The sequence below is a fragment of the Protopterus annectens genome, chromosome 4.part0 (genome assembly GCF_019279795.1).
Source record: "Protopterus annectens isolate FY-2018-M chromosome 4.part0, PAN1.0, whole genome shotgun sequence".
NCBI lineage: Eukaryota > Metazoa > Chordata > Ceratodontiformes > Protopteridae > Protopterus > Protopterus annectens.
The window spans coordinates 762,602,737-762,625,130 of NC_056733.1; the positions used below are offsets into that span (position 1 = coordinate 762,602,737).

At 38.9% G+C, this 22,394-nt stretch overlaps 1 protein-coding gene across 5 annotated transcripts in view; it reads right to left on the reverse strand.

Moving 5' to 3' along the window:
• Window positions 1-22,394, reverse strand: part of FBRSL1 (fibrosin like 1) — a 3,021,780-nt gene that overhangs the window by 220,435 nt on the left and 2,778,951 nt on the right. For all 5 annotated transcript variants that reach the window (XM_044068722.1, XM_044068720.1, XM_044068719.1 and 2 more), the window contains exons 7-8: window positions 16,189-16,540; window positions 2,783-3,048 (exon numbers count right to left, since the gene is read on the reverse strand). In XM_044068722.1, coding sequence (XP_043924657.1) covers window positions 2,783-3,048; window positions 16,189-16,540 — 618 coding nt within the window. The remainder of the gene's footprint in view (window positions 1-2,782; window positions 3,049-16,188; window positions 16,541-22,394) is intronic.

Here is a 22,394-nt window from a genome sequence, read left to right on the forward strand (position 1 = left end):
GCCTGGCCAGGTACATACCAAAGGGAGCACTGTGCTCTATTATTGGTCTGATAAGGGCAGGGTACAGTGGGATAATGACCTCTTTAGACCAAGATGCCATGCCCTTACTTATAAGTTGTGTAACACAAAGGAATTTCCTCACCACTGTTGCTACATGGTAGTCGAATGTAAGGCTACTGTCTACATGTGTAGCCAGATCCCTGACCAATGGGTCGACTCTTAGGTGTGTACTAGCAACATGGTAATTAGCCCGGATGGCTGACTTCACAAAGGGTACAATTATACATTTCTTAGCATTGAGTTTAAGACCATGGCTTTGGCACCATTTGATAGTCGAAGATAGACCTTCATGAAGAATGCTACCTTCTGCAGGGGAGTTGAAGATAATCTCCAGCTTGCAATCATCTGCAAACTTAGTTAGCCATAAACCTTTACCATTTGCTTCCATTTCAGAGAAATAGATGCCAAAAACGAAAAGGCCCAGTACCGAGCCCTGGGGGACTCCGCTAGTGACTGGCCTCTTGATGGAGGTGGCCTCACCTATTTTGATCTCCTGGGTCACATCACTGAGCTAGTTAGCTATCCATCGAGTAATAAAAGGGTTTATACATAAATTAGTAGTGTTTTTTATCAAAATCCTTGGCTAGGTTGAACTAAGCTGTGTGCACAGTCTTACCTTCATCCAATGCTTTGGTGACCCTCTCAAAAAAATCCACTAGATATAATAGACATGACTTTCCTTTAACAAAGCCTAACTGTGATGGGTCCAGTGCTTGCATGTTACCAATGTCCTCATTTATCACGTCCATGATGATTCTTTCCATGGCCTTACATATGAAGCTGGTAAGACGTATGGCCTTTAGTTACCCGGATCAGTGTTTGGACCTCTTCTGTGCAGGGGAATGAGTGTAGCCATCTATCATTCCTTGGGCTCAAAACCTGACTGAAAGCACCAGTTGAAAAGTGACTCAAGTGGACTAGAGAGGCCATGTTTCATGTGATTTAGTAAACATCCCTGGATGTTATCGGGGCCCACTGATGCTGTGTTTTTGGCCTTGGAAAGTGCACTGATGAACTGTTCCCTAGTAATGATTGTGTTATGTGGTATTTCCTTTGGATTATCGGGGGAGGGGGATGAGCTGAACCTATAAGCCAAAAGGTTGGCAATGGCCTCTGGTTCGGTGTGGGTGATGTCATTTACAGTAAGTTCTGTTGGTGTGTGTATGTGTGTATATATATATATATATATATATATATATATATATATATATATATATATAACTAGCGGGGTGGGATGTCACACACACACACACACACACACACACACACACACACACACACACACAAAATACACACACACAAAATACACACACACAAAATACACACACAAACACACACACAAACACACATCCACAGTTCATATTCATTCATAGTTCATTGTTTTGAGTATGGGAGAACAAAACAGCAAACTGTTTTCTTGTTAGTGTTTTGTTACACCACCAACATAACTGTTAAAAATACTGTGCATACATAAAGATTCCTCCGTTACTGTGTATTATAACTGTACTGATTTGTTTGTTTGTTAAAATGGCATCTCTTTCCACTTGGTCTTTATCTATACCTGCTCTATAGAGATACTAAACCTTATCCTGCATCACCTTGCATTGCTTTTGCAGACAGGTTTACAACAAAGCCAAAGAAGGTGACACAAACTACAGCTAAGTGGCCACAACATAAGAATAGCACAGAAACAATGTTTTTCTTCCACACCTCTAAGCAGACAAATAAATGGAAGGTAATCCATTGAATTATATGGATCTCAATTTCTGTCTTATGACGATGCTTATGAAACACACATGCCCCTTTGTAATAACGCTATTCAAAGGGCATTTTTATTTTACAGGAAAAGCACATTTTACAAAGCCAAGACTTACTTGGATCACTGGATAACCAGTCATTTGAAAATTAGCATTATGATTCCCCCTTCTGAAATTACCCACATCTCTTCCTGCAACAGTAATTCTCCACCCATTACATTTATTACATGTTAAGTAATCAGTTGGTTATAGGCACTTTGAAGATGAGTCTGCCTGCAACATGTACCTGTTTTGACAAGTATTCTACCTTTATTATATGTGAAAGTAAAAAATAGAAATCCAAGACTAAAACATTTGTAGTGCTAGTACTTCAGATGTTTATAAGCAGAATCACAGATTGTGACCTAGACCACCACGGTCACTACAGAGTTGATACCCAACATATAGCTGGCTTAAATTTTAAAGACAAAACCGTTATCAATTTTACTCATGAATATCTCTAATTAACTTGACCTAACTTACAGATGAAGTTTGTTTCACGTCTGCCATAATGCAAAAGCCTACATTTCAGCCTGTTCCTAGTACTCTCAAACTGTAAGGAAAATAATTACTTTGAACCTTGTAGGCTGAGTTGGGATGTAATATTTTAAAATTTTTAAAATATATCTGCCCTCAGGACTGATTTGCGGTCACCTTGGGTTCCAGTACACTGATGACTTTCTGGGCACTTAAGGCTGATAATGTCAGCAACATGTGCATCTTAGTTAAGAGAATGTCAAGGAAAAGGCAGTACAAGAGGCAAAACCGCTTACTTGTCCTTTTGTGCAGAGGATGCCACTGTGACACACACAAGAAGTTAATTTGTTCCTCTTTCCTTGTTTTTCTTCCTGATGTATACTTACCAAATGTGAAATTATGCACTGTTGTTATCTGCAATGAAACAGAAACATAAGACAAGTTCTTACCTGAATAGCCTGGTCCTGCAGGATGCCCAGGTATTACAAGGCTGTTGGTAGGTAAGGCTGATGAAGGTGGTAGTGCAGCAGGGGTTGCAAACATGGCCGGATGGTGCTGAACTGGTGAGGGTCTCAAAGCGTAGTGCGAGGTAGTAAGATTGGAGATGGACAGGGGCACAGGCTGGCCAGATGGAGGGTGCAAGTGGAGCTGAGGTGATGGCGGCAGGTGTTTGGGTAAGCTGATGCTTGCAGTACTGCTGGTACTACTGCTCCTGCTGAGAGAAGTGAAGTGAAGAGTAAAGCCATTGCTGAAAAACAGTACACAAAATCATAGTACACACTCCGCACAAAATGCATCCATTTATTTACAGCTCTCTGTCAAAGTGGAACACTTAAATGTTGCACATCTTCAATACATTCCAGATGGTCAGACATACCACTGTACATATATTGCTTCTTCAGAGCATCATGACTCCTTACTTTATCACTACTTACTATACTTACCCTTGCCCTTGTGGCTTGGATGGTGGCTGAAAATGGTCCAGATTGGACCATTTAATAGAGTTGGTAAAACTAAATTAATTTAAAAAGTGCAGACTAAATAAAGGCAGTCAACGCCAGAGGGGTTAGCATTGCAGCAGTGAATTCTGTATGGAGTCCACATGCCCTCCCACTGTGTGGGTTTTTTCGATGCTTCTCTCTCTCTCCATATACAAAAGACCTGCTATCAGCAGAAATGGGAAGTCACCAAAATGCCAGTAGGTATGCCTGCAGTGCGTGTGACTAAGACTGTTAGTTTGTCCTGCAATGAAGCAGTGTGCCATCCAGAACTTCTTCTGTGCCTTGTTTTCTAACAGTGAACAACTGGTCTTAACATGGATAACCTTCATTACAGGCTAATTCAACCTGTGAGTGTGGCTGTCTGGGAAATTGTTTCTATTAGGAGGGTAAAAATTCATTATTTGAACATGTATATAGTTGTGTGGGTTAATGTTAAGAGATTCTGGGGGAGTGCTGGGGGGTTGCTTTCTTTTTTTTTTGGTTGAAGGTTTTCATTAAAACAAAAAAGTCTTGTAAGATGTGACATAGGTTCAAATGGATACGACAAGAAACAACCATATAAAAGACCAGCCCGCTAAACACTAGTGTATGCATGTAGCACAAAAGCTGAAACTAGACAACACTGTCCATATTATCTTTAAATGTGAATGGTCTCACAGGTATATGGAAAAAAAGAAAGTAGTGGACAACATTAAAAAATGCACAGTGCAAATAGCTATACTACAGGAGACGCACTTGAAAAAAACTGAGCATGAAAATATGATAAGGAAAGAATTTCAGGATGGTTATTAGGTAGAATATCTGGGACAAGGGGAAAGGGGAGTACTTATATTAACTGTGATAGTAGCTCCAATAATTATAATACAGGAAAAAATATTTATTTATTCATTTTGTTTGACATTTGTTTACTGGGAAAGTCCGACTTGGAACAAAGCCAATTTTCAGAGGAGGCCAGGGAGAAACGCTCCAGACGCATGTCTTTGTAATGCGGGAGGAAACCGGAGCACCAGGAGGAGCCACACACGAATGCAGGGAGGATATGCATACTCAACACAGAAGGCACTCCAGCTGACAATCGAACTGGAGAACCTCTTGCTGTGAGGCAACAACGGTAACCAGTGCACCACTGCCCCGTCCATAATAACGTTAGATTTGTAGTACCAAGAGGCTACTGGCAAGGGAGGATGGATTACAATGGCATGCGTTTATATTACACCTAAAACTTCTACAATGGAACTTAAGAAAATTCTGGGAGAAATAAGCAGCTTTCAGCAGGGAATATTATTTATAGGTGGGAACTAGAATTTGATTTGCAACAGTGAGGATGTATCTGAAGGGCCTAGACCGGAAATATAACAAAAGAATGGTAGACTTCTGAATAGATTTATAAATATATTTGGTGTGGAAGATGTGAATTCAGTAGTAGGAGTTTGGAGAGAATGGACATAGTATTCCCTAAAGTACAAAAACTGGGCTAGGCTAGATAGAAATTGTATTTCACAGGACCACTTGTATTTAATTGAGGTCTTGATACGCATCAAGTAACTATTTCAGATCACATGCCAATAATAACTAAAATAAAATGCAGGGTAATTAAATAAAAATGAGATGCTGGTGCGTCCCCAACTACCTGTTAAAAGAGAGGAATGTAAGGAATGGGTAGTGGAAATTATTTGGGAGTTAAGGGAAGACAGAAATTTCTTCTGAAAATATAGCTGGGCAGTGGGAGAAAATTAAAGTGGATTTTAAAAATAGGTAAAGGTTAAAGTAGTGCAGAACAGGGGAAGCTCAAAGAACAAAGAGAAGCTCAACTGCAGAGTGCTAAACAGAAAATTAGGTACTATCTGAACAATATGCACAAGTTTAGAAAGACTGCTGTTAAGAAACATTTTTTTTTCTGATAACTCCACAGCACAAAAACTTTTGGTACAATGGCTCAAACAATAGAAATTAGAAAGGGCTGTTACCAAACTTAGGGTGCATATAACAATGAAAATGACCAGAAATCCTGTACAGATATTACAAATAATTCATTTATGGAAGAATTAAACATGCAAAGATTAGAGGTAGGCTCAATTATTAAGTTACGACATGAGGAGATGAGCTAAAAATGGTGATATATAACCCATCTACAGGAAGTCCCCAGGAATATATGGTATTGTATTTAAGTAACTGACAAGTGGCTTAATGTGTTTTGTATTGTCTGAAGAAGGTTTGACGAAACGTTTGATGTGATTTTACACTGTGTACTGCGCACTTTCTGTGTACTGTGGATTGCTGTGGTCTGTTACAAGCCCTATTAAACCTCTACTTTTATTTTGAGCCTTTTCGTTGTGGAACTGGTGCTTTGTTTTTGGTTATTTGTCTAGCCGGCACCTTCCTTTGGATACGTTTATTTGTTCAGCATGGATGCCTCAACGACGAGTGCTCAAGAAGGAGAGGGCAGAAGAAACGAAATTGGTGAGCTGCGTAAGCTCATCGGACAGCTAACCCAGTTAGTTGGTCTCCTGACACCAGTCAGCCAATCCGTGGCGACCCTTTTGAATTCAATCTCTTTGCCTGGGAACCAGGAAGCTTTGAGGCGAATGAAGATATGACAATGAGGGAAACAACGCAAACGAGCAGGACGAAACAAATTTGGATATATTAAATGATTTTCCTTGTTTTTCATTTGACGATACTCAGGACAGGCGTCCATTGCCACAACGGCGTGCTGGTAGTAAAATCAAGGATATGACCAGAGGACAACGGTCTAAACAAGGTACTGACACTTTATTTAGTAAAGTAGTGAACGTCAAGTTTGATTTTTCAAACAAAAAGAATGTAACTACCGCTAAAGGAAACTATAACCAAATGACTAATGAACTACATTTTCATTTAAATAAATACAAGATGCTTGAAATGGACAATGCTTACCTTAGGCACTGTTTAAAATTACAAATAGTGCCTAAAGGTTTAAGGGTAAGCAAGTACCCAAACAATGTATACGAAGGAACTGATTTTTATGATAACTTGGTAAAGGCATTTGATAATTGTGGTTTTGCGATTATGGAGGCCATAATCTTAAATAATGAAAATGAAATGTCTAAACTGTCTAACACAATTGAAGAAATTAATAAAGCAGTAATTAATGTCCTTTTGTTTACTGTAGAAGAACATAGAGCTAAGTACAAAAGATTATTAAAGGACATTGAATCTCATTGCATTGAAGTGCAAAATAGGAAATTTGGCAAAATTGATAGGGATATGTATGAATATAAAAATAAGATACAATATCCGAAACCTAAGTTTTGGAACAGGAGCTTTAACTTGGATTTACAAAATGAGAATGAGCGAGTTGTACTACATGGCAGTCCTACACATGCAGATGAAGATATTGACTTGGAAGAGTTTCCCCCTTTGCGTAGATCTGAGAGGTTGATGCAGAAGGAACCTGTAAATTATAACTCAAAAAACTTCACACGGAGGGGGGGGGGTACCCATCTTGGAGGCACGAACAGTGGAACCAATATTAGAGATTTTGAATGAAGGTAAAAAATGGACATACAATGATTTTAATATATTTAATTATTCAAATACTACACTCACTACGACACATTTTGAAGTTTTTTCCAAAGGTTTTGGGTTTATACCACAACGTAGGACTAATTTGTTTAAACTACTAGTTGATATAAAACTATTTATTAGAAAGAAAAACTTGGAAATATTTTTTTAAGGGTAATAGTACTACAGGCACATGCGATGAACTAAGACGTAAGAGTACATTCAATCCCCCTTTACATCCCCAGTTAAAAAACTTTGAATTAAAAATAGAACATGAATTGAGAAAATCTTTGACTCAGCATTATGTCTGTCCTAATTTATCTGAAAATGAGGAAAAAATTTTGGACACTATGAGCAAGGACAGATCTATCAGGATTATGAAACCTGATAAGGGTGGGGGGGGTTGTTTTTATGGACCGTTTTGTGTATGAAGGGAAGATGTTAAATATTTTGAACAACACAGATAAATACAGTAGGACCTCCTTGAATGAAATTCATATTGCATACAACAGGATACGGGGACTATTGCAGGACCTACTACTGGAGGGATCTATTGACCAAAAGACCTATAATTTTTTGACTGTAACAAAACTTAAAATACCTTGCATCTTTGGGATTCCGAAGGTGCATAAAGATTCAAATGACCCACCTCTTAGAGCTATTGTCTCTTCTGAGGGATCTATTACTGCACCTCTTGCTAAGTACATTGATGTGAAGATAAAGCATTTGGTAAATGAAAACAAGAATATTTTAAAAGACTCATGGGATTTTCTTAGAAAAATAGAAACCTCTATGTACAAAGACACAACAGGATTTGGTACTTTGGATGTTATAGATTTATTTACAAGTATCCCACATGAAACTGGTTTAACGTGGTTTGAAGAAATGTTACTACCTTTAAAGAACATTTCCCAAAGTGATTTTACCACTATTTTAGTAGTTGTCCTCAAGTACAATTTTTTATTCTTTGAAGGTGAATACTACAGGCAGACTAAGGGAGTAGCCATGGGGTCTCATTGTGCACCTACGTATGCAAACATCATTATGGCATACTGGGAGAATAAGTACATCTTGATTCCAAGGTTTACTGACAAGTGGACTTTGTACTGTAGATTCTTGGATGATCTATGTTTTTTCTGGAAAGGTACAAAGGATGATTTTGACACATTTGTGGAATATATTAATGGGACAACACATTTTCTTCAATTCACAAGGAAATTTGATACTAGAGAGGTATGTTACTTGGATGTCAACATTACCAAGGCTGACATACATATTTTTTTCAACATAGTAGAAAGGAGACATTTTCAAACACTTATTTGCAAACTAGTTCGAATATGTAGGATGACTTCAGATGATGAAATTTTTAATAGGGAATGTGAAAACTTGTATAAGATGTTCACACAAAGAGGCTACCCAAAAATATTATTTGAGGACATTAAGAATGAAGTCCTGGAGGGGAGAAAAACTAGATTTGCACCAATACTTGGTAAGTCAGAAGTAGGTGTGGGAACACATTCAGGTGATGACTCAAAAGACGGTTTTGTTTCAGGTCTTATTACCACTTATGATGGTCAATCTAGTATAGTGAAAAAAAATTTTGAAAAAGAATGGATCGATTTTTCTAAGGTCTCGGACCTTGGTTATATTTTTGAACATGATATCAAATTTATTTATAAGAAAGGTAACAATATAAAAGGAATTATAGAGACGAGTTCTAGAGGTATTACTGACAAAAGAAAGAAAAAAGCTGGGGTTTTTAAATGTGGTGCCTGTAGGTATTGTACATACTTAAAAACAGGTAATGGCTGCCATTTAGTAGCAAGAAATAAAACTTTGGTATGTAAATCCTTTGTTAACTGTAACACAAAAGGGATTATTTACATCGCTTCGTGTAAGAACTGTAACGCTTTTTATGTAGGTAAAAGCGAAAGAAGAATTAAACAAAGGATTTACGAACATACATACGATATCAGAACATCATGTGCCAATAATTCTCTGTATAAACACACATTAATTTGTAAGGATTCTAGTTTTGAATTTTTTGTTGTGGAAGTAGTACCCATTGACCCGAGAGGCGGAATGTGGGAAACATTATTAGAATACAGAGAATTATTTTGGCAGATTACTTTAGAATCAAATAAATATCCAGGGATTAACGACATGTTTTCTTTAGCACCTGTTTTAAAATTAAGGGCAGCTAAATTATAACAGCTTATATTTAAGAAGTATATTATTATTTTTTAAAAAAAAGTTTATTAATTAACATTAATACATTATAACATTTTTATTTCTATTTATTACTCTTAAATATTGGAAGTTGCAATATCAAATTTTGCCAGTAGAGTGTAGTATTGTTTATTTAATAACTTGTTCATTTTATAAAATTTTGTGAAAGGTTTTAATTATAATCATGTTTTAACAAGTATTTATTAAATTCAATAATATATATTGCTTATCCACTAAGTAGATAGGATATTTTGCGACTTTTTAATGTTATATTTTAGTATTGAGAATGGCACACTACCAGTTTTATATTTATCATAATGTAACTAATTAATCTACCTATTCTATTGGTTGTAGGCGCTGATTTAATTATATTCAATTGTATTTAAGTAACTGACAAGTGGCTTAATGTGTTTTGTATTGTCTGAAGAAGGTTTGTTCTGTGTACTGTGGATTGCTGTGGTCTGTTACAAGCCCTATTAAACCTCTACTTTTATTTTGAGCCTTTTCATTGTGGAACTGGTGCTTTGTTTTTGGTTATTTGTCTAGCCGGCACCTTCCTTTGGATACGAATATATGGTATTCCTGTGGAAGTTTGGAAGCTAGGAGGGAAGAAAGTGATAAAGATAAAAGAGGAGAAGCACCAACATCCTGGAAGAAAGTGGTGGTGACTGTATGGTAAAGATCCATCACATCCAGCTTCATATAACTCCACTTCAGTTCTAAACCATAATTATATGGGTGGTGCAGTAGTGTGGTGGTTAGCATTGTCACCTCACAGCAAGAGGTTCTCCACTTTAATTCTTGGCTGGGGTGTCTTCTGTGCAGAGTCTGCATGTCCTCCCTGTGTTTGCACTGGTTTCCTCCTGGTACTCCAGTTTCCTCCCACATTCCAAACACAATGCGTCTGGAGGGTTTCGTCCCAGGCCTCCGCTGAAAATGGAATTAGTCCCAGTTGGACTTTTCCTGGAAACAAATGTTAAAATAAATAAAAATAAACTATAATATTTAATATTTATGTCTATAATATCTAAAAGGGAGACAAAAGTGATGCCAAAATTGATAGATATGGATCAGTGTGGTTTTGTGGAGGGAGTAAGCTGGGATTTTATGTGTAGGGCAATAAAAGTATTTGCATTCCCTGATAAAATTATAAGGTTAATTATGATGATATAAGAGGGATCAGTGGTGAAAATTAAAGGGGGTGGGGTACCCGAGGATAAGTTATGTTTGAGCAGAGGAACCATACAGCAGTGTCCTATTTCCCCTTTATTACTTGTGTTATATTTAGATCCAGTGGCAAAGAAAATAAGGGACTCCGAAATTTAAGGATATAATTGTATGATAGTCAAAAACTGGTGGCTTTATTTGCAGATGACATTATTTTATACCTGGTAAAAACAGAAAAGGACATTTAATGTTGTGGAACATCCTGAGAGTTTCATGTCTTTTTAGTATGCAAAATGAATGAAGATAAAACACAGGCAACAGCTGTAAACTATGTACTCTCACAAATTGGCTCACCAATACCCATATTTATGGGACATGATAAAAATGAAGTACTTAGGAGTATGGATTCTGTTATGGCAGCTAAGAATATGTGGGAAGACACTACACTAAAGATGATACAAAAACTGAGATACTGGAAGCTCTGTTTTATGGATATGGATAGCAAGATACAAGAAGTGAAAATATTTTTAGTCCCTTTAGTTTTATTCACAGGTCAGGCATATTTTTATCAACCTGGGGAGAAGTTGTGAATAGCAATTAATAAAGAGTTGAAGGATTCTGGGAGGGGAAAAGGGCAAGAGACAAGTGGGATAAATTAATCCTTCCAATACAACTAGGTGGTTTGGGATTAACTGATATTAATTGGTGTTTCAGAGCTACACAGTTAAGGCTATACATAGCATAAGCAAAAAGCTATATATAATTCAAAGTGGAAAGGGATTATGAAGAAAACTGGGGGGAGGGGGCTCAAGAACCAAGTAGAGACTGGGATTTTGGATGCAGATACTTAGGGAGAATAACAATAACCATACAGATTATTATATTCATAAAGTAGCAGAAAGTATTCTAAGAACTAAGCCAACAAGAGGATGGAGAAAGGAGATTCTGCCACTAGGGATGACTGCAATTAGGGGTACAGAGAATAAGCAAGAGGGGGTGGAATTTACTGGAGAAAACTGGCAAAGGTGCCAAGGTATTTAGGGCAAATAGTTAGAGAGGAAAAGGTAACAGAAAGGAACGAGGCCAAGAATTCAATTGGAGTGCAGGCTAGAGCCCTTCCTATAAATAACTGATATCAGAGTTTAAGCAAAGAAAAATAAATGGGGTGATCCTAAGAGAAAGACCAGCACTGGTAGAATTTTTCCTAGACTCTAGAAAAGAAGCTGCTGTTAAAAAAGGGATAATTAGTTGTTGTTGTAGTTGTATCTTTCGGCTTTTCCCGGTTAGGGGTCGCCACAGCGGAACTCAGTTCCGCTAATGATTGGGAGCAGATTTTTACGTACCGAGTTGCCAGCCCTGACGTACAACCTTCAACGAAGATACGCCAACTCACGCATGTCTCCACACAGAAGACACTTTAGCTGAGAATCGAACGGGACAACGTCTTGCTGTGAGGCGACAACGCTACCGCAGTACCACCACCGCAGTAAAAGGAATATAAAATATTGCATGATAACTATAGGAATCAATCAGATGAGGTTACAAAGAATTAGGAAGAGAGGTTGGTTAAACAATTTACAAAGAAACAATGGTGGATATATGTATGGCTCCCAGATATGCAACAAAGTCGAGAAAATTTAGGATCTTTTCTTGGAAGTGTTTGCATAGATACAAACTAAGAGCTGTTAAATGAACAAGGGGACAACAATTTGTTTCCAATTCCCTGGTGGTCACATACAATTCTTCCACAAAAATTGTGAAAGATATTGTTAGAACAATTGGAATATTCTGAAAGTGAACAAGGAATTTTTTAACATTTTAGGGATACACCTAGATTTGTTTTCAAGACAGGTAAGAATTTTAAACATTTATAAGTACACCCCAAAATGCATTCCACAGGTACCCATATTAAGGGCACCAGAAAATGTGGTAGTTGTGGATGAAGAATGTACACACTTAGATGGGTTTCCTTACAATGTTCCCTTAGCACATGGCAACTGTGCTTCCAAATGAGTGGTTTATATAGAACTGTGTGAAGTATGTTCCATTTATTACATTGGTAAAACGGAACAACATTTTAGGAAAAGAATTTATGAGCATTTTTACACTATTTTAAAGCAAAACAGTAACACCACCTTAATCAAACACACACACAGGTATGTACTACTTGGAAATTTAAGTCTGGCATACTGGAAGTAGTCCTATACAATGAGCAGGGTGGTTCTTGGGAAACCAGAATTGAGCACATAGAATTGATCTGACCGCTCAGACTGAATGCATCTAATAATCATAGCTTAAATGAACATTTCCATTATCCCTATACACAAATCTAGAGCTGCCAGATATTTTTTTTAAAATATATTTAGACAACTTAAATAGTATTTGTATATTTATTTACACATTCTTTTAACAAAACAATCCTTTGATGGTACTTTCTACATACATTTGTATAGGTTTACTATGACTTACCCGAATGGCAGTCAGTCGAACTGCCGATGATCAAAATCATGGTTTCCAAGGAGCACTTAATTGAACCAACATAGGTTGAGCATGTATGATCGAGCTGCATGGTGCACTCAACTTTTTGACAAGCAATGTACTGACAATGTGAAGGGAGGTCGCGCTTCAGTGAGGAAAAGGAAATTAGCCCATTTCCTCACTGTAGTGCGATCTTGGAGATGGTATATTTAATGTGCAGGGGGAGTAGCCCCCCACCCCCAGCAAAATAGTAGAATTAACATATCGTTGACTGTAGAGTTCAACGGTTCATTAATGTGCACAGCAGATGAGTGACATCACCTCCTGCTATGTCGATTACATTGAACCACAGTTGTCGATGTATTCATTTTCGCTTTGGCTTCCTATTCGAAATTTTGGATTCAGCATTTTGGGGCGACATTTTCTACAGTCAACTGAAACTGATTTGAAATTTCAATAGTAAACCTTTTTATACATATATTTTTCTTATACTGTGTAGATGGTATTGATACACACAGAATTAATTTGTTTGACTACCACTAGAAATTTTATGTCACACGATCTGTTTAAAAAGCTATTTAAACTAGTTCAAATGCATAGAATATGGTTCTGATGAACTCCTACTGATTTTTAGGGAAGAAAACTATTGACCATTTTTTACTTTTAGCAAGTGTCTAACTCAAATTTAGTCTGAATTTTTACTTGGATACCCGTTATTTACACAAGATACATATATTTAATTGTGCTACAGTTTTGTTAAATACTGTTTCGGATGTCACACCTGGCTGAGTGCAGAATATGCTGAGTAAAGGAAGAATTGAATGCTTATTATCACAAGCAGATAAGTGAGACTGGGTAACAATTGGAACTGTGTGTGTGTGTGTGTGTGTGTGTGTGTGTGTGTGTGTGTGTGTGTGTGTGTGTGTGTGTGTGTGTGTGTGTGTGTGTCTTATTTAGTGGTACTGTTAGAGAAGGGGTGTTTACTGTCTCAATGTGTAGGGTTGAGGTTAAAGGCAGAGGTAAGATTAGCGCAGGGTGTAGGATACATTTATATGTGTGTGCTTTGGACAGATCTAGACACATACACTAATACATTGTGACATCAAACAATTAGAAACATCTTCTGCAATGCTATTTCCCCTATGCCATGCTTGTACAACCTCTTACTGACAAGTACATGATGACATAATACTGCCAAGTGATCAGGACTTGCAGTCTCACTGCCAAGTGATCAGGACTTGCAGTCTCCCACAATGCACAGTAATCGTGGTGTCTGATGTGTGGGACCAAGTCAGTAAGGATTTGCTGACTGGGTCCGTGATCAGACATTTTACAAAGAGGGAGGTTAGTATAACGGTTAAGGTGTTTACCCTGCAGACACGAGGTACAGGGTTTGATTCTCATCTTTAAAGAGAAACTGGCTAGGCTTTTAAATGATCTGTAGTGGCAGCTAGCACAGTACTTACCCAAGAACCTGTGAGGCACGCATCGATTTTCTTAGCATTCCAAGTTCAATGACAAGACCACTAACAGGCCAGGGAAGACTTTTTTGCCATTTTTTCCTCTGCTGCCTGTCAGCTATCAACCTCTCTTAGTCCAACTAGCCCATCCATTCTCCCTTCATGAAGCGAGAACCAAAAAATAGGAGCTACTGTTTAGGCAGCCATCAGGGTTTTCTTTACTAGTCATAACCTCACAGTGCATGTCCAGTAACATGCTCCAAAGGTCAGCATGTAGTGTGCATCAGCAAGGGAATGTCACTCACTTCTACAAGTGATGTAACCCCTGAAGACTCCCCTAGGATTACGCATTCCTGCAGGCTTCCCAGTCTCCACCGCGGATGCTACAGTAACGCTGTGTACCCTGGACACATGTCCCAGTAACCTTCCCTCAGAGACAGGTGACCCAGCAATGTGCATTCATTATTCCCTTCCCCCTGCCAGCTTCAATGGTGCCAGAGCAGCTAAGTGAATTTGGGTCACCTGTGCTGTAGTCTGGGATTTATCCCTCTACACCAATGGAGATGGCAAAGACTAAGGCGAATACTTCTAGCACGGACAGTAGCATAGGTGTCTATCCGTTAATTTCACAGAAATCATGCTATGATGGGGAAGTCATAACTGCAGAAAAAAACTTGACTTCTGTCATAAACTTCAAAAAATATTTTCTGCTGATCCACCATCATCTAGGCCTCTTAGAAGCAACCTTCCTTCTTCTGCTGCCAGGCAACTAAACCAGAGCTTCAGGCAGATATGTTGTCCCCAAGGACCCACATAAAAAGGTCATGGCAGAGTTGACTACCTTGACAGTAGTGAATGATGGTGACTAAGGCTATTTGGGGATCTGTGACAGAGGAATGTGACTTAATTAGATGACTAAAGCAGTGACTGGAAGAAGAACCTGGTGGACTTGGGGACTAAAAAAGAAAGTAAAAAAGGTAAGTGTCTCATGACACAGATTCAAGTCTGCACCTCAAAATAACATGATCTGTTGCTAGTGAAGGAGGACACACATACCATACTTTGGTGTTAAAATCATTAAGATATAAAAAGAGATAAAGACAGCTGAAAAGCAAAGCAGACACTTCAGTTCTTGGGCTGATTCATCACCATTTAAAATCATCAGAGACAACTTCTTTTTTATTATGATTCTGTGCCGAGTAATCACCCTGTAGGGAGAGCAACTTGTTGATCAAAAGTGGATAGAGTACTAAATGCCAGCCCATCTTAATGGGACATTTAATAGCCACAGGACAAGGAAGGAAAGGGAGGCCATTGTCTCTTACAAATTCTAGGTATTCATTTTTATCTGTGCCGATCTCCTTCCCACTTGCATACTTCCTCATACACTTTGTTTTTCTTTGTTTGCATTTTACTTGTACATCCTATCTGTCAATGCCACACCAAAACAGGATTCTTTTTTCTAGTTTTGAAATTACGTAAGCCCATATTAACAGATAAAGTCTTCCAGCCCGAAAATACCAACTCCCACACCAACCTCCCCGCCCACCACTAGCTCCACTACAGTGGTACAAAAACCACTGCAAACTAAGGCTAAATGTTTTCTCTTTGCACTGCCAACCCAAAACCTTGTGTCAGCTTCTTAATAATGCAAGCCATCTGGAACACACATTTTTGTCCTTTTAACTAAAGAAGGAAAAAGACTTTACCAAGCAGATCATTTTAAAACTGCCAAATCACTGGCTTTTTGGCACTTCCAAGATGGTGAACAGCAGTAGTTTTACCCATGTCATGTCTTCTGAAATCTAAGTGTTTAGCTTATCATCTACCAACTGATAACAGCAACAGTACCACTATGAAACTTTAGCATCCTGTTTACACACAGAGACTGCCTTTCACTACTGTCATGAGAATTTTAACTCAGTCACAGACACAGAATCACAAGTTACTCTACCACTTAGGCAGTAACCCACTTACCTGATGCTGTGGCTACTGTATGGTATTTGATGAAACACTGGGTGACTGCTGGGTGGAGGGACGTGAGCCACAGGAGGGACAGGGCGATGCTCTTGCAGCAGTTGTGGCTCTGGTGTAAGTCGTGGAGGTATTTCTGGTGGTGGTATTGGCTCCTTTTTCACTGGTGTGCTTGGTCTGCTGTTTGTTGTGGACACTGGAATAACTGGTGGCCCAATAGTAGGAGGAGCTGGCTGTGGACTTGGCACTGGTTGGAAAAACAAAATCTCTGTGCAGTGTTCCTGGCTTCGTTCTAACCCAGAAACCTTCAGAACAGATGGGACTTTAATTTCTGACTTGTCATTCAAAATCAGACCTTGGAAGGGAAAAAAAGTGCAGTTATTATGATCACATACTTTACTAAGGAAATCAAAAACAGTTATAATTTCACTGAATGGGCAAAAACAAAGGGCTGTAGAGAAGTCATAAGCTAGTCTACACCTTAGTTCTAGAATTACAGCACTCTAGTAGCTCAGACAGTGTTGCCTTGTACTTACTTCCTGCAGTGATCTGTATGAAGCCCTAAAAGGCATTTCTTGTTACACGCATGCACGCATGAAAATCTGTTCATATTCACTGTTCCAAACATCTTCCTTGAATATGCTCTATTTTATTACACACCCACTCCCTTAACCTGTGCTTCCTTTCTCTGAGCTGTTTAAAATAATAAGAATACAAAAGTGATGTGATCAGTGCCGGTGCTAGGTTATTTTGCGCCCTAGGCAAAACTTATTACTGTGCCCCTTTGTTTTACAAATACGTTTTTTTTTTTTTTAATTGAAATTATAGAAAAAGGAAACCATGATTTAAATTGACATTTATCACACAAAAATTACACATAGATTACATAAATAAGTTAGTTTATTAAAAATAAAGTCATCAACAGCCCCCAAAACACACACTACCTAACCTTACCTACTACTAGTATCTGGCTGACCATGCCAGGAGTGTTAGAAAATCACAAACTGCCCCCAAGACAGCCAGCCCACTGCAGATTTCTTCTTCTACTATGATCTGGTTGACCCTGCCAAACTCCAGGCCCAGGATGTTAGAAACAACAACCAGTCCACCTTTTCATTTTAAACAGTATGTGTCTGCTGACTAAACATTTCAGTCGGACTCAGATCTCTAATGTCTCTAGTTAATCTGGACTGTTTTTAAAGCAGTCCAGCAATGGTAACAAGAAAGGTAGATATGTTTTTTGCTTTGTTTTGTTAAAGCGGAACTCGAGCATGCATGCCCACTGCTCTGAGTTCCGTGAATACTCGCTACATTTAATTAAATTAGCGACGTATTACGAGCCGCTCGGCTGTGCCCTAGGCAAATACCTAATTCGCCTTAATGGTGGTGCCGGCCCTGGATGTGATTTCTTTGAGCCAATAAAGTTGTTACCTTGCAGCCTAATCAAGCTTCGAGAATGAATGAGACCTTTGCTAAAAGCTAACATATTTATGCTTTTTAACCTGACAGTTTTAACTGCATATCTCTCGTCCCATTCTCCATCCAATGGGTACACGTAACTTGTGTATTCTTTCCTAAGATGGCACACATTGCAAGCAGGCCTACATCATCTACACAGTGCTTCCCTGTACAGGCTGCACTCTTTCTTATGTCTCTGTACCATGAGACTTCCAAAGTGCATTTATACTTGTATGTTCCACACCAATTTTCCTACAGATAATCAGCTTCTTCTAAAGCTCAGTATTCAGTTTATTTGACCAACATTTAATGACAAGAGATGACAGAAATGGTATCCTTCTCTTCATTACAGACCACAGATGGAGCAATATAACATCACATGCTGTCATAGTTAAACTCACCACAGGTAACATCAACTATTTAATTTAACTTGGTCCAATGTCAGCTGGCATTCTTCTGTACACCCATTCCCTAAGGAAAGGTCAGGAAATGACAGATATACTTGGCATATTGACAGATCTGTAGGAAGGGTCATCCTCATTAAATGACAGGATTGTTGCTGCAAGCATTAGGACCACTCACAGTTAAAATTTTCAAACACTGCCAGGAATCTTCCCCCTTCTACGTGTGTACCATACATGCTAGCCTCTCTAGTTCTTCAGTTATAGCACTGAACAGCAAAAAAGAAAAATGGAGAAGAGAAGGAAAGAGCACTCCAGTACAGATGCACCGGTGTGTGTGTGTGTGTGTGTGTGTGTGTGTGTGTGTGTGTGTGTGTGTGTGTGTGGGTGGGTGGGTGGGTGTGTGTGTGTGGGTGTGTGTGTGTGTGTGTGTGGGTGGGTGTGTGTGTGTGTGTGTGTAGCCAATGTGTCATTGGGGTGGGTGTGTGGGTGGAGGTTGCGACAGTATGAGTCTCTAGCCAATTCTCATAGGTAGTGTGACTCATGGAAACACATCATGGGTAAAAGTGACTCCAAATAAAAACATGGACCTACAAGTCCTACCTAGTGTGTACTGCCTTGCAAATGTATTAAGGGAAAACCATGTTCCAGCTGTGCTATTATCAAAGGCTACATTACGGGAGATAAAGCAGAAGTAGAGCTACAAATCTAGTAGAATGAGCCCTCAGAAGTGTAACTAAGGGCTTACCATGTATTAAATGATAAACTTTGATGCAACCAGATAGCAAGCTATAGAGTGAGCTTAGATATTTTCCCACATTTGGATTTTGCAAAGTATATAACAATTTAGAATCTTTGTGAAACACTTTACTCATATCCACACAAAACCCAAGCTTCCTGTAGACATTAATGCAATGAAAAAAAGAACTCTCCACTACTCAAAAACTAAAAATAAAAAATAAGGAGTAGACGACCTGGAGTCCAAAGGCTGTACACAGACACTGGGAACCTCAGAAGTTGCATTTTCAACTAACAGATTAGTTGGCATTTTGACCAATTCACTGCAGCTAACTGTAGTCTCTAACAAAAATTTCTGACACACAAAAATCTACCACGATGAAAGGGGAAGTAGAGGGTGAGAAACTTGTACAGTGACTGATAGAACTTTGCATTTTAGGAGAAAAGGAAGATGAGATTCTCTGTACTGAACTATATTTAACAAATGAGGTGAATGTCTTTGTTAAGAGGAACAGGTTAGGTCTTCCAAATCACAAGAGGACTTGGTAGACAGAATAAATACTTCAATAAGCAAGCGGTTTTATTTATTTATTTATTTTTTTACTTCTTACCTCTGCAATAGATTAGCTGGTTACAGATTTATCAGAACTTATACTTAAAAAGTGCTGTGCCCATCACCTAAACAAATTAGAAACTGATTGTATCTATCGACACGTATAAAAGCCCTACCACATGCACACTTATGGTAACATCCTTGATGTATCTCGCAAGGTGTGGGACAATGCTCAATGCTGTAGAAACACAGGAATACATTTCGGGAAAACAACAGTTAGGAAGTTGAAAAATCATGACCGAAGTTACATTAAAATATCATAGAAGAATTTTAAAAGTAAATGTTCTGCTTAAACACACACACACACACACACACACACACACACACACACACACACACACACACACACACACACACAGTTGAAAACCATTTAACAAAAAAATTACATTAAAAAACTAGAGTAGCTTGGAGACCTTTTTCTCCAACTTTACAGAAAGACAGGAAAAGAACTGAAAAGGCTACCATGTATGGTGAATGATGGGAAGGATAAAGTTTTCCTAGCCTCTTTCAAACTTTTTATCTGCCGAGTGGTCTTAATGCCTATAGAATCAGTCCTGTTGGTTGCAGAAGCCTTACCTTTTCGTGTAAGATAAGGCTGCTATGAAAATGTACTGAACGTACTGACCTTAGCAACAAACCTCTATAGAACAACTTTTTGGTAATCAAGTTTGGAGACATTGATAGATTAAGAGATGTGCCAAGTCACAGAAGGTATGTCCAGTCACATGGTGTAGACGGACGGATAAAGCCCCAACTACAGCCCAGATGATCCTTGTTCAATCATCAGCACACACACTGGAGGGACCAGGTGGGGAGGGTGAGAGTGAGCAGCTATTTGCAATTCTCCCATCCTGAGGACAGGGAGGTGACACTGATCTAATGCACTGTGACATCTGTGAGAGAGCAGATGCATCATTCACATCAATGGGGTTAGTGATGCTAGTGCTGCAAGTAGTTTGACATTTTCCAGGACAGTGTGAGTAATAATGTGTATGCACCTCCTTTGGGCAGTTATTGGAATTACGGAGCTCAGACTGCTGGTATAGTTATCGAAGATTGGTAGGAGGTCCCCCTGATCTACTGACAGGCTTACAGTCTCCCACCAGACTTTCAGCTTTAGTAGAGGGATGGGACTGGTGTGACCATCCAAGGGAATGATTGGACTATAGAGCTGTTGGCCCAGTAGTGGACAGGCACAGACTTCACTTTGACATGGGTACTGTTGAATGACATGGGTAGTGTTGAATGAATTTAGAGCTCTTGCCTAGGTCAAGAATGGACCCAGTATATTCTTTTGGGGATATCAGCTAGTGAGAGGAATGAATCATTCTGTGCGTTGAAAGTAGACTAGCACTGGGTGAGTTAAGAAGAAAAAATTGGGGGGGGGGGGGGGGTTAAAAGTGAAACTTATGGGACTCAATTCTTAGTCTGACAGAAAAGCAACTCTTAACACAGCTTTTTATTTTAACCTCTACAATTAAGCTTCTAGCTCAGTCATGTTTTTGAAAAATCTACTTTATCCAGATGTTAATCTTGTTATGCCAATAAGACCAGTGTGGTGTGGATTAACTAAAAGAACAAATCAAACAGGCACATAGTAAAAACTATGAGTGGTATTCACAAACACATTGTACACAGCTGCATAGGCCTTGTATGCAGTAGCATCATGTATCCTGAGCCCTGTTAAATTCACAAACCCCCAATACATTGTGCACAACTGTACACAGACGTGCACTTGAAGAGTCCAGATATAGAGAAGGTATTCAAACTAAAGTTCCCTCCATATTCTGTGATTCAAAAATCTGTGAACAGCAGAGTACAGTGAGTGGAAAAACAGAAATGTATGGGGGCAGAAGTACTGACTGCCTGCATCAAAAACTAAATCAATATCCCTGATGGCCAGCTCAACTGATGTGTCCAGCAGAACAAGGCTGAACAACATCATTGCATTCCACTGACTATGCCTAAAATGTATTTAGAGTGATGTATAGGAGCCTGTCCTAAGATGCTGAATCAATCACATCAACCCAGTATCACATCCAAACCACAGTGGGCTGAGGCAATACAATTTCTACCAATGGCAGCTTCTACATCAGCAAATCACATCATCACCACAATATTACACTAATAGTTTTTGCTTCACATTCATGCTAAATGAGCCATAAATCTTTGAGAATCAACTTTTGTTAAAGATTTGGCATAGAGACCACCTGCATGTGTGCTACACACAATTAAAATTTCACAGCAGTGACCACAGACAGCAGTAGTGTGCAGTCCAAAAGTAGGATACTCCATTATAAATCGGCAGCTTTCAGAACTTACTATCCATCACAAGTGATCAGTACATATTCCAAAACAGTACGCAGAATACGGTAAGTGTTATTAAGATCACCATAGTATCAGTCAACCATGTCCACCAGCTTAAAGCCATTTCTCATCTACTCTACCCCATATAGATTCTCCATACCATTCCCAAATGTAACTCACCTTCACCATGTTCCATTCCTGTGATACATCACCCCCCCCCCACACACACACACACACAGTTGCGGGTCACCTGTTTAACTGCCTCTAACAGTACATTCCCAGTGTAACCTCCACTTCCATACTGACTCTTGAGCCACCTTACCACTAAGTCTGGTACTACAACATATTAGAAATGTCCACTGGACACTCTGACCTATCCTAGTGTCCAATGTAAAGTTTCTTCAACTACCAACGTTCGTGAAGTTACCGTTAAAACATCCACGGTCCACTTCAGTGGTAATGTGAGGACAGTGATCAACTGGACACCACTGTGATTATCAGACATGAATCACTGTACTGTGTAGACCCTGTACAAATATGTCTGCACTAGTCTTGTATGCTACTGTACACAACCTATGTGAATATAGTAGTTACTAGTTGTTGTTTGTCTTTCGGCTTTTCCCGGTTAGGGGTCGCCACAGCAGAACTCTGGTCCACTAATGATTGGCAGTTGTTTTTTTTATGGTGCCAAG